We start from the raw sequence: 13,388 nt of genomic DNA on the forward strand, positions 1-13,388 counted from the left end.
CTGAAACTTAAAGAGATGGATCAGCTGGTCCTCAGAGCATTTTCAAAGGGTCATCAGACAGTAGAAGTAAGTAATACAATGTGTAATCAGAGGCTGAACAGGCACACCATATAAAACGTTTTTGCCCAGTCAGAATGCACCCTGAAAAAAATGGCTATTATAAGTATTACTGGATGTTTACTTGTAAATATAAAGGCTGGATGGTATTGGATTTCAGATTTTCAAACCATTCTGTAAACACTTAGCACAATTTTGTTTAACCAAAAACAAGGTTATGGGCAAAATATCACTTTGGACCACTGGTGGTAACCTATCGATCCAGTTTGCTGGCTGTGGCCCTGAAATCGTTTCCCACTGCTGCCTTCTGGCATTTCCCACAATCTCAGCCAAGATCAGAATTCATGAAGCTCAGCAACGTGGAAGTTCTTAGATAAAAGAGTTCGGTGTAAACTCTGAAATAAGCCCACTGGATTTCTTTTTTTCCCTACTTCTGGATCCCTGTTTCTCCAGGACTTTAAAAACAGCTCGGCTGTCAAGAAGGTATTTGACGAGGAAAAACCGAATATCAATTGCCTGCAGTTAAGTACATTTATTTAAACAGGTTTAAATTTATTTTACAATAATGCATCAGTGCATTTTATTAAAAGAGGAGGAAGCAGTTTTACATAAAGGCATTCAAAACGATAAGAAAATTAACCATTGCTATTGACATTTTTCTTTTCTTTTCTAGACATGCACAATTAATTCAATGTTGGCTTGAAAGACAAATCGATGGGGAGGACCATGACTGTAGGAAACAAGGACAGGTGGACCAGTTTTACTGTCTGCAGTATGCTGAGGAGAGCAAGCAGAGACTGCTTAGTAAACTAGGATAGGATTATAAAATGCCAACACTGGGGGGGGGAAGATTCATAATCTTCCTATTTACGATTCGTCCTCCTTTACATTATGCGTGAAGTAATTTACGACAGTTTCAGATTAAAAATTGGTTTTCAAATACTTCATATTACTCTACATAACCCTTTTCCTTGAAAAATCGGTAGCTTGGGGGAGAATCCCACTCAGATAACACCCGCCTCTTGTGTTTTTTGAGCTAGGCACGATAGCTCCACCGTGCTCAAAGAGGAGAAGAGGGCAGTCACCAAGCCTTGCACAGAAGCGTGCTTCTTCGGAGGCGCTAAAACAGCTTTTAGACCCACCTCAAGAGACGAAGCCAGAGCGAACGACCATTTACGGTTCGAAAGGACATTCCAAACTAGGCGAGCGGACACACACCCAAGACACACAAATTACGGATAGCAGCAATGTTACAGCAGCGTTAATACTCTACGTTTACCAGTCACTCAAGTTGAAAAGCAGAACCCCTTCGCCCGCCCGGCAGAAGGACCGCGAAGGAAGCTTCGAAGGGCAAAGCCACAGCCTGTCGTGAGTTTTGAGAAAGGCACTGCAGGGAAAAAGCCACCGAGCTGATCGCATCTTTGGGCTGGGTCTGTGAGCAAAGACCTCGGTTGACTTCAGCGGTCCCCGCTTATCTCTCCCCACTAAGGTCTACGGGGCCTTTGGCTCCCCCTCCCCCCAGCCTGCTCCACCAAGTAAAGTGCAAAGCATGAGAAAGCAAATGCTTAGAACCTCCAGTTGGTCCGTTGCCCTCCTCTCTCCCCTCAGGAAGTCCTGCTTGCTGTTTCGGAGAAAAAACATCCTCTGGGTTTTTGAAAGGAGTATCTACCTTACAAGGCGATAAGGCAAAATAAAAAATAAAAAAAAACCGACCCTCGAGTGTCCTGGAAGGATGAAGAGTGTGAAAGTCCACATTGGACGACATACTTTCCTGTGCGCACGTGTGCTTTCGATGGGGGGGTAGATTGGCTCAGGCGGCTATTTCTTCATGCAGTTTGGCCAGGAGAGGCCCCCGCAGGCAGCCGACACAATGATGTAAATGATGACCTGTCGGGGAGAAAGCATTTATTTTACTTTATTTTTGTCAATTGCTTACTAGATAATAAGTATAAGTTAAGAAAAAAACATAGTTATAAATACACGGATACGTATAAGAAAAATAAAAGAAACAATAGGACAGGATGATAGGCATGTTGGTGCGCTTATGCACGTCCCCTACAGAGACCTCTTAGGAAAGGGGTGAGGTCAATAATAGACAGTCTAAGGTTAAAGTTTTTGGGGTTTGGGGAAGAAACTGCAGAGTCAGGTAAAGTATTCCAGACATTGACCACTCTGTTGCTGAAGTCGTATTTCCTGCAATCAAGTTTGGTGCAGTTAACCATGAGTTTGTATCTATTATTTGCTCTTGTGTTATTATGGTTGAAGCTAAAGTATTAATTGACAGGTAGGACATTGCAATGTATGATTTTATATACTATACTTAGATCGGACCGAAGGCGGCGTAGTTCTAGGTCTAGAATTTCAAGTCTGGTGGCATAAGGTATTCTGCAACGAGCAGAGGAGCGGAGAACTCTTCTTGTGAAATATTTCCGGACTTTCTCAACTGTGTTAATATCAGATATGTAACGTGGGTTCCAGACTGATGAGCTGTATTCGAGTATTGGTCTAGCAAATATTTTGTACGCTCTTGCTTCTGTCCTCCATATTGCAGGAAAACAATCTGCAGGCTGGTCCCTTGAGTGTGCAACTCCACTGCAGTGGAAAAGCCGCCTCACTATTTTTGTCCTCCCATAAGGAAATAAGATCTCTTGCGGCCCATTAATTCATTTGTAGACCCAGCACAAGGATAAGAGGACATGAATGTCCTTTTATAGCCGGCAGGTTCCTTCCCCTTCGTATCGGGGGAAAGAAAGAAAGGGGGTGGTGGTGGAAAGACTTACTATGGATACGATGGCAACTATGATGGTGAGCTTGAGGTTCTTCATGCACATTGCTCGGGCCAAGTTCCTACTGGTTGTTTTGAAAGTGACGGACTGGGAAGAGAAAAAACACGGGAGAGGGTTTTAACGCAGACGGCACCCAACCAACATTTCATCAGCCTGTTCATTCCCCACCAAAGGGATGCTACGTAACGGTCGTTTCAATTCATATTGCCAACATATCATCTGGAATGCCTTTTCATTATTATTTTTTTAAAGCCTCCTCTCCCAATATGATGTTTGACCTTCGCTTCAAGATCACAGCAGAAGTAACCCCACTTCCCTCTGCTGGAGGTTCTTGACCAGGCTTTGCTGACATTCGGAACACAGGTAGTCCTCACTTAACAACTCCAATTGGGACAACTCACCAACTTGCATGGTCGTTAAACAAACCATCATGTGACTGTCCTGACAATCCTACGCAGTTCCAAGGAACCAACCTGGATCCCAAGCCATTTTCAAAAGGAGGCAAAGGACTGTTCCCACTTCAACCCCTCTGGCCTATCTCCTTTGGGCCACCCCATCTGCCACCAGCCCTGGGGCCCTGGGGCCCGAGGGGCAGTTATAAACACAGACAGACCTGAATTTTGTTCATGGGACTGCAGGGAGCTGCAAGAGTTAGGACTTCAAGGACTGATTGTTAAGTTCATTCAGCAATCGTAAGTTCAAACAGTTGCTGAATGAATGGAGGTTAAGCGAGGAATACCCGTGATTTGTATTTAGGCAATATTATTCCCAAGAACAGTTGCCCTTGCCTGTGTTAAGACGGGTTGATTTCCCTCTGCAAGGTCAAAAGATTGCCAACTACCACGTGTTAATTTTGCTCTGCAAAGGGAAATATTTGGCTAGGGAAATAGGAATATAGTGAAGAAACGTCTGGTTTTACTGTCTCAAATACCAACATTAGAAGACACTTTCCAAAAACATGTGGGCTCTACCTTCTAAAATGCAGCTAATTCAAGAGGACTTGCCTTGGGTTCATTTCCTTGCCCCATCAATCCTGCAGGCCTCCCCTTAAGACAGTGCCGATCCTAAAGAATTCACCCCCTCATCTTCAGGACTTACCGAATCCACAAGATTTTCCGTTTTGTCTATCAGCAGTTCCAGCTTTTCTCCTCTTTGAGCTACGAGATCTTGGATGTGGAAGGAAGAGCAATTATAAGAATTCCAATGAAGAAGCAACTCTCCCACAGGGTTTCCCTAAACCACAGAAACTGAGTAACAGCATTGCACTGTCCTCTCTTTCTAGGCCAGGTATTGGATTGAATTATATTTGGAGTAAGTTCCTTAATTAAGAGTCTGAGGCACCCCTTAGAATCTAACAGAGGATGCAGCAGATTGGGACGCTGAGATACTCCTGCAGTTCAAGCAGGAACAGAAGAAAAGTAATGCAAGTTACTTCTTTTGTTCCACCCAATCTTTCGCATCTAAATTAATTGAAATGCAGTCCACCTGCTTTCTGTCCCTTTTCCACTCATGCCTTTCCCCACAAAGCATCAGCAATAGCAGCTGTCCTTAGACTTAAATACTGCTTCACAGTGCTTTTACAGCTCTCTCTAAGCAGTTTACAGAGTCAGCCCATTGTCCCCAACAATCTGGGTCTTCATTTTTACCGACCCGGAAAGGATGGAAAGCCGAGTCAACCATGAGACTGCTGAGATTTGAACTGCCATATTGCAGACAGTCAGCAGAAGTAGCCTGCAGTATTGCACTCTAACCACTGTGTCACTGTAGCTTGTACAATTACCTGCCAAATACATCTACGGGGGTGTATAGGGGTTCAACCACACCTTTGTCACCCGTACCTATATTACGGACCATGATGCCTTTGAGTTCGTCCACCTGAGCCTGGGTCTCTACGATCTGGTCAGGGCCTTTGTTCTCAGAGTGATATTTCTAAATGGAAGAAGAACAGGGAAATCTAAATGCTTCAGAAAAAATGTGAATAAGCAGCAGAGGGGGAGGTATTTGTAAACAAAGTCTAGCTAAATAAACAAAAAAACCCTAACGTATAATAATGCAATCTTGTGATGCATCGATACAAGCATCCAGGAAATAAAATAAAATTCTGGATTTTTGGGGGGTTGCCTTAAGTGATATTTTCACACTTTTGGGAGCCATATTTCAAGGAAGCCAAATTAAAGAACATGCAGAGACTTGAACCGCCATAGTGGGGAGAGGAACTAAGTTTAAGCAGCTTGGAAAGAGCATTTAAGGAAGGCAGGCTAGAAATCCTCAACGGCTACAAAGATAAGCTTGCGGAACAGGGGTGTCAAATTCGATCCCATCGCGGGCCGTATCGGGATTTTGTTTGCCCTTGGGGGACTGGGGTGGGCGGGGCCTGGTCATAGTGGCCGACTGGGTGGGCAGGGCTGTGGTGGGCCAGGGCAGCACAGACCAATCCCTCCGTCTTCAGGACAGCCCCGCGGGACAACTCTGGGCCTATCACGGACTGTATCCGGGCTGCGGGCCGCATGTTTGACGCCCCTGTTGTAGAATATTGAGCAGAGTTGGAGAGAACTGAATTATGACTAAATTACCTAAATGGCAATGCTCGTTCAGTAGCAAACAGCCATATCTCAGCAAGTGGGGAGCTCATCTTCACTTACAAGTGAACTAAACCAATAAAAAATTCCTTTCGTTGATGGTTTCCGACACAATCAGCCTTGCCCTTTTCAAGGAAAGCTACAAGGGTCCTATTTAAAATGAGCATACCCGTTTTCCTACGAGCGGTTTTTAAAAAGAGGCAGCAATAATAATGCAACCTCAAAAACGATCCTCCTGGGCTTAAAACGGGCCACCCGGTTTTAACTCCACCCAGCCTCTCCTCAGAAGATTAGACGGTCAACGTTCAGCTCCAGAAGAGGCAGGTGTGTCTCATCCTGCTTCCTAAAGGAAGGATCTTTGGAATGACGGCGCAGGATCTCACCAGCTGCGCTGCCAAAACACTGGAAAACTCGCTGTTCATGGCGTAGGGCAGGGCAGTCTGTGCTCGGGATCCATAGGTGGTCTGAAACCTCTTCTTGATTTCGTTCAGAAATGTGAAAGCCCGGGAACGCTCAAAGTTCTGAGGAGAGAGAACAAAACAGACAAGTGTTAATGGAACAGCTTGGGATGCTGTTTCCCCGCAGGAGGACAAAGTAGGTAGTGAATGACTAGAGAGGAAATAAATAGATCCAAGTTCTGTATCTAAGCAGGAAGTAGCAGAGACACATAATGAAGTCATGACTGCACCAGAACTGCGGTCGCACTTGCTAGCTGCCAGTCAGCCACTAACTATGAGGGGAGGGCGTGGGATGGGAGGGGGCAAGACCACTGATTCATTGTACCTTCTAGAGACACAATGGTCAGCCGGATCTCTAGCATGGGAATCTACTTCAGTGCGTGCTTGCTATCTGCTGCCAAAGTAAGGGCGGGGGGAGTTGATGAGGTTAGTCCCATGTGGGGGAGGGTTGCTCTTAAGAATTACTGCGGCTGCTGAATTGTTTACAGCCTGTCAAGGTCAGCCATCCTGGGACTAGCTGGGCCAAATACCTGAAGATCAGCTTCACACAATTATCATACTGGACGCTGATTGGACACTCAGCAAGGGGACTCTGGGAGGGAAGGGTTTGGGGAAACTTTCACCCTGCAACTTCTGTGTGTCAGATCTATATATCTGCCATTCTTCAATGGAAGAAGAAGGGGTTGGGGGAAGTTGGTACAAGTAATCCTTTTTGATGTAACCTGAATATATTAAATCCTGTACTGATTCTGTATAACTTGCGTAGGATATACAACTGGAGGAGTGGAGCCAAATGCCTAGAAACTTGTCACCTCTTGAAGAGATAACAAGATGAGAAGGGACCATAAAAATGCCAGTTCTAGAAGACACTCCTGGGAACTCTGCTAAGATATGTACCCAGAGAAGGGGAGGTGGGAATTAACATGTTGGTTCTTTGTTTGACTAAATCCACACCTGAATAAGGGGAGGGATTCTAACTTCCTTTATCTATGCCTGTATGCCTGGAAATATCTTAGACTCTGCTTTGACTAGCAGAGATTTTGCAATTAAATCCCTTTCAATAAAGGATTCCTTTTGAAACACCTAGTTTAGAGAAGTTCATTCTTTTCGGTTGGAGTGGAAAAGTCCAGTGCTTACAGCGTGTTTTGAATCAGATCTTGCCTTGCTTTCGCTGCTATCATTTCAAACTCAGTCAAAGTACCCCTTCTCTGCCTCAATGGAGTGGGGCGGGGGTTATTTCCTGGGTTTTGAACTGAGGCAGGCCTGACACACAATTTCAAGGTCACCTGGGATACAAAAGCAAATACACAACCATATCCCAAGGGTAGTTGCCTATTCACCTTCAGAGAGTGCAAATTTCACCAAAGGCCCCATCGCAGCTTTCTCCCGTGTACTTACGTCATCTGTGATGCAAAGGTATATGATCCGGTCCTGACAGATATAGTGGAACAGGTAACTGCGTGGAAAATAAGACACCAAATACATTTTCTGAGTAGTGGTGTACACATTCCAAGTTTATTTGCACATCAGCTGAAATGGGCATACAAACCCTTCTCTTTCCTGCTCCTTTTCCCAGCCCAGCAGCCCAAGGGCTCTTTTCATCTCATTCCATTATTTATTTATCTAGGGAATCTATATTGCCGCCTATTCGCACATGACGACTCAAGGCGTCTTACAGAATATAACACCTCATATAAAAACAATAAAACTAATAAGTCATATAATAAAATGAGCCCCATCCCACCTCCCCGTCCTGGCAACGACATGTCATACGAGCCATTTGATGGGCTCCATCCTACTCTGGGTTCCTCAGGCCCGCTGGCAGGACCAGATCTTCAGCGCCTTCCGGAAGAGTATTAGAGTGGGGGCCGTTCTAAACTCTGGAGGAAATGAGGTTCCAGAGAGAGGGAGCCACCACGGAGAAGGTCCTTCTTCTGGGTCCCGCCAGGTGGTATCTCCCTCAGGGGTGGGACCCACAGCCTTCCCTGCCATTGGTTTCCATCTCCCCAGAAAAGACTCACTTTCCGTGCGAGTAGGTGAGCTTGTTGTTTTCGGAAGGTATCTTGGCCAGGATCTGCTCTGTAACCTCCAGGAAATTCCCTCCACACCATGCATGCTTGGCCAGGATGGTGGAGCCCCTGGCCACAACCGCAAACAGGATCGCCATGGCTGCCGGGGCAAGAGACACAGAATGAAGGTGCTTCTCTACAGATCAAAGCATGGCCCACCAGCAGCGTAATGCAGTGTGCGCCCCTATCATCTATACAGCTGGGAAAGGCAAAAACCACCCCAGGCAGAAGTTCCATGAGAAGACAGTTCCGCCCCTTGTCAAAATCCACGGAAAAGCACAGCCCTCTTTAACTATAATCAACAGGCCCATTTTAAATATGTCTGTATTTTACCAGCAGGGTGGATAAAAATTGACAATTTTTAAAGAAATCAAAACAATCGGCGTTTTAAACATTTACATTGGATTTTTTTTTAAATCAAATTTATTTTAATAAAACGCATTTGGAATAAACAAATATCTGTCTAAAGGTAGTTTTTTATTTAAGATACCTTAATAATTTAGTTTATTCAAGGATGAAACAGAGCTTAGTTATGTCGCATGAGGGTGAATATTCTGCAAATAATTTATATTTTTGGTAAACTCATTCAATGAATCCAAGCTCTGCAAGCTGAGAGAACAGGAGCTGCATTGATGCACTCACACAATTTCACAGCAGAGATGACAGCTGCTCTTTAAAACTTATGATTTAAAATCAAGTGGATTTAAATCAAGCCTTTTCACTAGTGATTTAAATCAGGGGTCTCCAACCTTGGCAACTTTAAGACTTGTGGACTTCAACTCCCAGAGTTCCTCACTCAGCAAAGCTGATTCTGGGAGTTGAAGTCCACAAGTCTTAAAGTTGCCGAGGTTGGAGACCCCTGATTTAAACCAACCTTTAAATCGACTTGATTTAAATCAAATCCATCCTTGCTTATTAGTGACTTGCAAATTCCTGGCCACCTAAAACACGTGCACTCCCAAAAGATACAGGTAGTCCTTGACTTAACCACCATTCGTTTAGTGACCGTCAAAGTTATGAATGGCATGGGAAAAAAAGTGACATGACCGGTCTCCATGTTTACATCATCAAAATTAGGATGCTTGGCAAATTTATGATCGACAAGCCAAGTCAGCGCGGAAGCCAGATTCACTTAATAAAGGCAGAGATTCGCTTAACCGCAAGGCAGGAAACGGGGCAAAACTCACTTAACAAACGTTTTCCTTAGCAACAAGAAATGTTGGGCTCAGTTGCGGATGCAAACTGAGGACTACCTGCACACCTACCCAAATTAACAGGCCTTGCAGGATACTTTGCATTGCCGGAATAAGTAGAGGGGGGAGGAGAGGAAGCAGATAATTAAACTGGCAGCTGCTTCCATTGAAGCGCGGGGATCAAAGTATAAAGGGCAATGTCCTAACAGGTGCATTCCACTCTGTCCGTTTTGGTTAGGTGCCCTGGCCGCTGTAGCAACAGCGGCTCTGGACATCCATGTTCCATGCAAGAGGTCAGATCTTTCCTTCAAGTAAACTTAGAGCAGTTGTCCTATTGCTTTTAAGGGCAATTTTAGCCATAGGCCATTACATGAGATTTACACAGGGCAAGAGGCAAGATTATCTGGTCAATTGTCACTGAGTATTAATACAGAGTATTTGTTCATGTTAACTCCCTTTAAAACTGACTGCCACGTTCCACAAGGGTTGGCTCTTCCATTTAATGGCTGTGATGACTAAAGTAGCTACACAAACATCGTCATAACCAGTAGCCACAGTTACCTTTGTCCTTACAGGGCCAGCAGAATGTTAGGGCCTTGGGCCTGTTTACCTGGACAGGTGAATATAAGAGATAATCAACAAAGCCCTTATGGAACAACACCGGTCCACACAAACAAGCAAAGCCCCATCCATGGAATTCAGGCAGCACACGAAACCATGGCCTCGCCTGTCTGTGGAAAAACCTCTCTCTGTGGAACAAGTCCCTGGTACCCAAAAGATTGGGGGCCGCTGCCCTAAGGCAGATGCTCAGTCTGGGAATAACAATACGTACAGAACCCCCAGTCGGGACTTGGTGGTATCTCCCATCGCTGTTTAAAATCTTAAGGGCTCTAAGCGTGAAGTTAATACTACCCAGGAAAACGGGCTCTTCCACGGTCTGCTTGCAGCCTATCAGGCCATGAAATGAATGCAAGGTTTCTAAGGGCTTATCAAATCTAAAATCACGCAAGAAAAGAAACACGTAATCTCTCAATTCCACAGGGTAATTCAATGTGAAGTATGTATCCAGGCACGGGAGGGAAATATGACTGCAGTAAATCACAGAATGTACATTTCCAGATCTTTGAAACTTTAGTTAACCAGAGATTTACCCTCACTCAAATGGACTTAATTAATATGCTATAATTAATTTGAACTCACGGGTGGCCAAGTCTTAATTCTGCTACAGAATAGGGCATTACAACAGAAGAAATACAGGGCTGTGGGTGTGGGGAGGAGCAGCGAAAGAGTTAAACTGCACACTATTCTTCACTTGGGTTTAGCTTTTGCTGTTACTATCGTCAACTTCCATTCCACTTTGCAGTTCCTTCCTAAAAGATAACAGCATTGCAACATGCTCAGGAACCACAAGATCAATTCCTACACATATCCAAATGCTTCACTTTTTCAGGCTTCCCAGTGTGGAAGATCAGAATCTGTTTGCGCAACAACATCTCATATATTTGAAATTGTTGCCCTCACTCTGTAAACGTTTAGCAAAGCAGTGTTTCATTTATGTTCTACTTTTTGGGGGGCTGTAAATTTCTGGAAGGGAGTTAGAAGGCCATCGGTCCTGTTGCTCCAGGTGACTAAGCAAACAATGTTTTTCCTTACTTACTTTGACCAAACTTTTTTATGCCTTCCCTACATTGCTAGTTTTATTGACTTTCATTTTATACCCAACCTGAGGGCCAAACTTCTTTCCAGATTTTGTTCTTATCTAAAAAGGCACTATTCACTCTGTGGAACAAAAGAAGCAATGTTGTTGTTCCTTGAATGTTGCAAACTTTTCCAAACAAATCCTAGCTGACTCTTCCAAAGGAAATAATTTTTTTCCTTGAGATCTCTCTGTCCTCCCAAATACAGTGAGGAAGATGACCTCACTACTATTTTATCAGTCCATATCCATCTCTCTTACCTCAGCTAAAAAAAACGGCAAGAAATTGCAAATTCTGCTCTTCTTCCCACAAGGGTGTGCTTTTAATCCCTCAAAACAAAACAAAACAAAACAAAACACTAAACACCTTTTCAATAAAGCTTGCAGTATCATCACTTAAAATCACACCCTTACTGAATAGATCTAGGTAGCCTGAAAAAAATGACCTTCTTTTTCTCCCCCAGGTCAGATTTGACTACAAGACCTTCTGCACAGAGACCATCTTGCCTTTTGCAAAATGCTACAACAGATCTCCTCCCAAAAAACACATCTGTAAGTCATCGTAAACATTGTGAGTTGTAATTACTTTTTGATTAAAAGATAAAGACTTGATGCATACTTTTATTAATTATTAAACTTGTATGTCACCTGTATACCACATCTCTAGAAGGAATTGAAAAAAGGGAAATTAAATGTGGTAGAAGAAAAATTAAAAGATGGTATTGATGTTGGACTGGATGGAAGAGAGGGGAGAGGTCTGAGTGAAGAGCCAGGATTGCCATTGCTTTCTTCTGGGACCCGATTTGTTATTATTAACATCATTTATTCCACTTATAAGTAAATAAATCAACAGTGATTTTCCAGGCTGGCTAACAGTGGTGGGATGACCTAGTGGCCTCTCATCCCTTCCTAACCAGAATGGATGCTGAATAACAAAGATCACCTTCGAGAGAAAGTTGGGGTGGGAAGTGAAGAGAGCCAGACTGCAATCACAACCCAGGGAGCTAGTTTGGTGGTGTGATCCAGGTACTGGCTGAGAAACCAGGAGAAACTCTTAGGCATGAAAGCCAGTTGGGGGCGATTAGGTGCCAGTTACTCTGTCTTATGTCTTAGCTCACCACACAAGGTTGTTGTTGGAGAAAATGGGAGGCAGGAGTAGAAAGCATGCTTGGTGCCTTGACTGATGGGAGATATAGATAGATAGATAGATAGATAGATAGATAGATAGATAGATAGATAGATAGATAGATAGATAGATAGATAGATAAGACAGACAGACAGACAGACAGACATTAGAGACACACACACAAATATAAAGAACAATACACACACACAGATGATAGAGAGATTAGATAGATGATATAGATGGATGATATCTATGGATGGATGATATAGATGGATGGATGGATGGTGGGTGGATGGATGGATAGATATAGAGCAGGCAGGAAGAAAGAGAGGGAGAGATAGATAAGGCAGGGAGAAAGAGAGAGAGGGGGATAAATAGAGGCAGATGACAGATAAATGATATAGACACCAAGTGATAGATGGATAGCTATGGATAGATGATAAATGATATGGATATCTAGAGGAGGATAGATATATCCATATCTGCCATATCGATGTGGATATAGATATACATTTTTGCACATCGATATGGATATAGGTATGTTTACATTTGGATATATGTACATTTTTATCCCACGATACCCTACATATAGATACAGTGGGATAAAAATGTAATACCAACAACAGACCATCTCACTTGCCACGCTTGTGCTGGTGGGGAAAACACGAAGTTTGAATATTGTGGATGTTCGCCACCTCGAGCCCATGATTCCACAGTAAAGCAATACATTTTTCTTTACAAAAGTCACACAAATCAATAAGTAATAATAGTAATAGTAACAATGATGATACATCATGTTAATAATAATAATAACAATAATAACAATAATAATAATAAGGTCAGCTCTGAGCCCCTTGTGCCAAGCCAGCCTGGCTGCCGTTGGAGGCCAAGGGCTGAAAGGACGAAGGCAGCGAGGCCCCAACCAGGGCAGGGCGGGGAAGGGCTTGCCCAGGCCGGAGGGCTGGGGGGAGGAAGGGTTCCGGGTTCAAGCCCCCGTCGGCCACCAAAATCATTTTTTGGGGGAAGGGGACGTCCTACTTCGCAGGGAGGTTGTTAGGGGTAGGGGGCAAAGCGGGGTCTAAGTGTGCTCTTGGGGGAACCTCCCCGGCGTTGCCATGGCGACGGAGCCTCGACCTACCGACCGTTACCACCTTGTCCGGGTGGGGGGAGGGGAGGAGGGCTTGAAATCGGCTAGCGGAGCGGATCCCACTATCTCCCCCCGCTCCGAGCATGCGCAGACGCGGAAGGCAGCACCCGCTTACCTCGCTGGGCGCCCGCCGGGAGCCCCGTTTCGCCCCCACCCCACCCCCGCCGTTGACTTCCCGTCGCGTCTTTCGCCGAAGAAAACCAAGGCCACGTGAGCTTCCGCCGCAGGGCCGCCACAGGCTTCTGGGAAACCGAGTCCGGCCGCCAGAAGCGGAGGA

The 13,388-nt window shown here is 44.5% G+C and overlaps 1 protein-coding gene across 4 annotated transcripts; it reads right to left on the reverse strand.

Annotated features, from left to right (window-relative positions):
- Positions 1-574: 574 nt before the first annotated feature.
- Positions 575-13,313, reverse strand: VAMP7 (vesicle associated membrane protein 7). Of its 4 annotated transcripts, none has more exons than XM_026703012.2 (8): positions 13,227-13,313; positions 7,902-8,049; positions 7,279-7,336; positions 5,806-5,943; positions 4,682-4,772; positions 3,942-4,009; positions 2,838-2,930; positions 575-1,944 (listed from the first exon to the last, which is right to left on the reverse strand). In XM_026703012.2, the coding sequence occupies exons 2-8, from the start codon at positions 8,045-8,047 to the stop codon at positions 1,876-1,878; spliced, it is 663 nt and encodes a 220-aa protein (XP_026558797.1). In that variant the 5' UTR covers positions 8,048-8,049; positions 13,227-13,313; the 3' UTR covers positions 575-1,875. The 4 variants fall into 4 exon arrangements, with proteins under 4 accessions (XP_026558797.1, XP_087797127.1, XP_087797129.1 ...); XM_087941001.1 differs by having other exon boundaries at positions 13,103-13,313; XM_087941003.1 differs by lacking the exon at positions 13,227-13,313 and adding an exon at positions 11,100-11,197.
- Positions 13,314-13,388: the final 75 nt, after the last annotated feature.

Source organism: Pseudonaja textilis, chromosome 12 (assembly GCF_049901715.1).
Source record: "Pseudonaja textilis isolate UNSWEBS1 chromosome 12, rPseTex1.2, whole genome shotgun sequence".
Lineage (NCBI taxonomy): Eukaryota > Metazoa > Chordata > Lepidosauria > Squamata > Elapidae > Pseudonaja > Pseudonaja textilis.

What these genes read in the sequence shown, in the direction of transcription:
- VAMP7 (XM_087941001.1), bottom strand. Translation starts at nt 13,196, where the DNA reads ATGCTCGGAGCGGGGGGAGATAGTGGGATCCGCTCCGCTAGCCGATTT. An exon ending in CTCACCTACTCGCACGGAAA is followed by an intron (nt 7,337 to 7,901) that starts GTGAGTCTTTTC and finishes TTTTCCACGCAG; the next exon opens with TTACCTGTTCCACTATATCT. An exon ending in ACCTTTGCATCACAGATGAC is followed by an intron (nt 5,944 to 7,278) that starts GTAAGTACACGG and finishes CTCTCTCCTCAG; the next exon opens with AACTTTGAGCGTTCCCGGGC.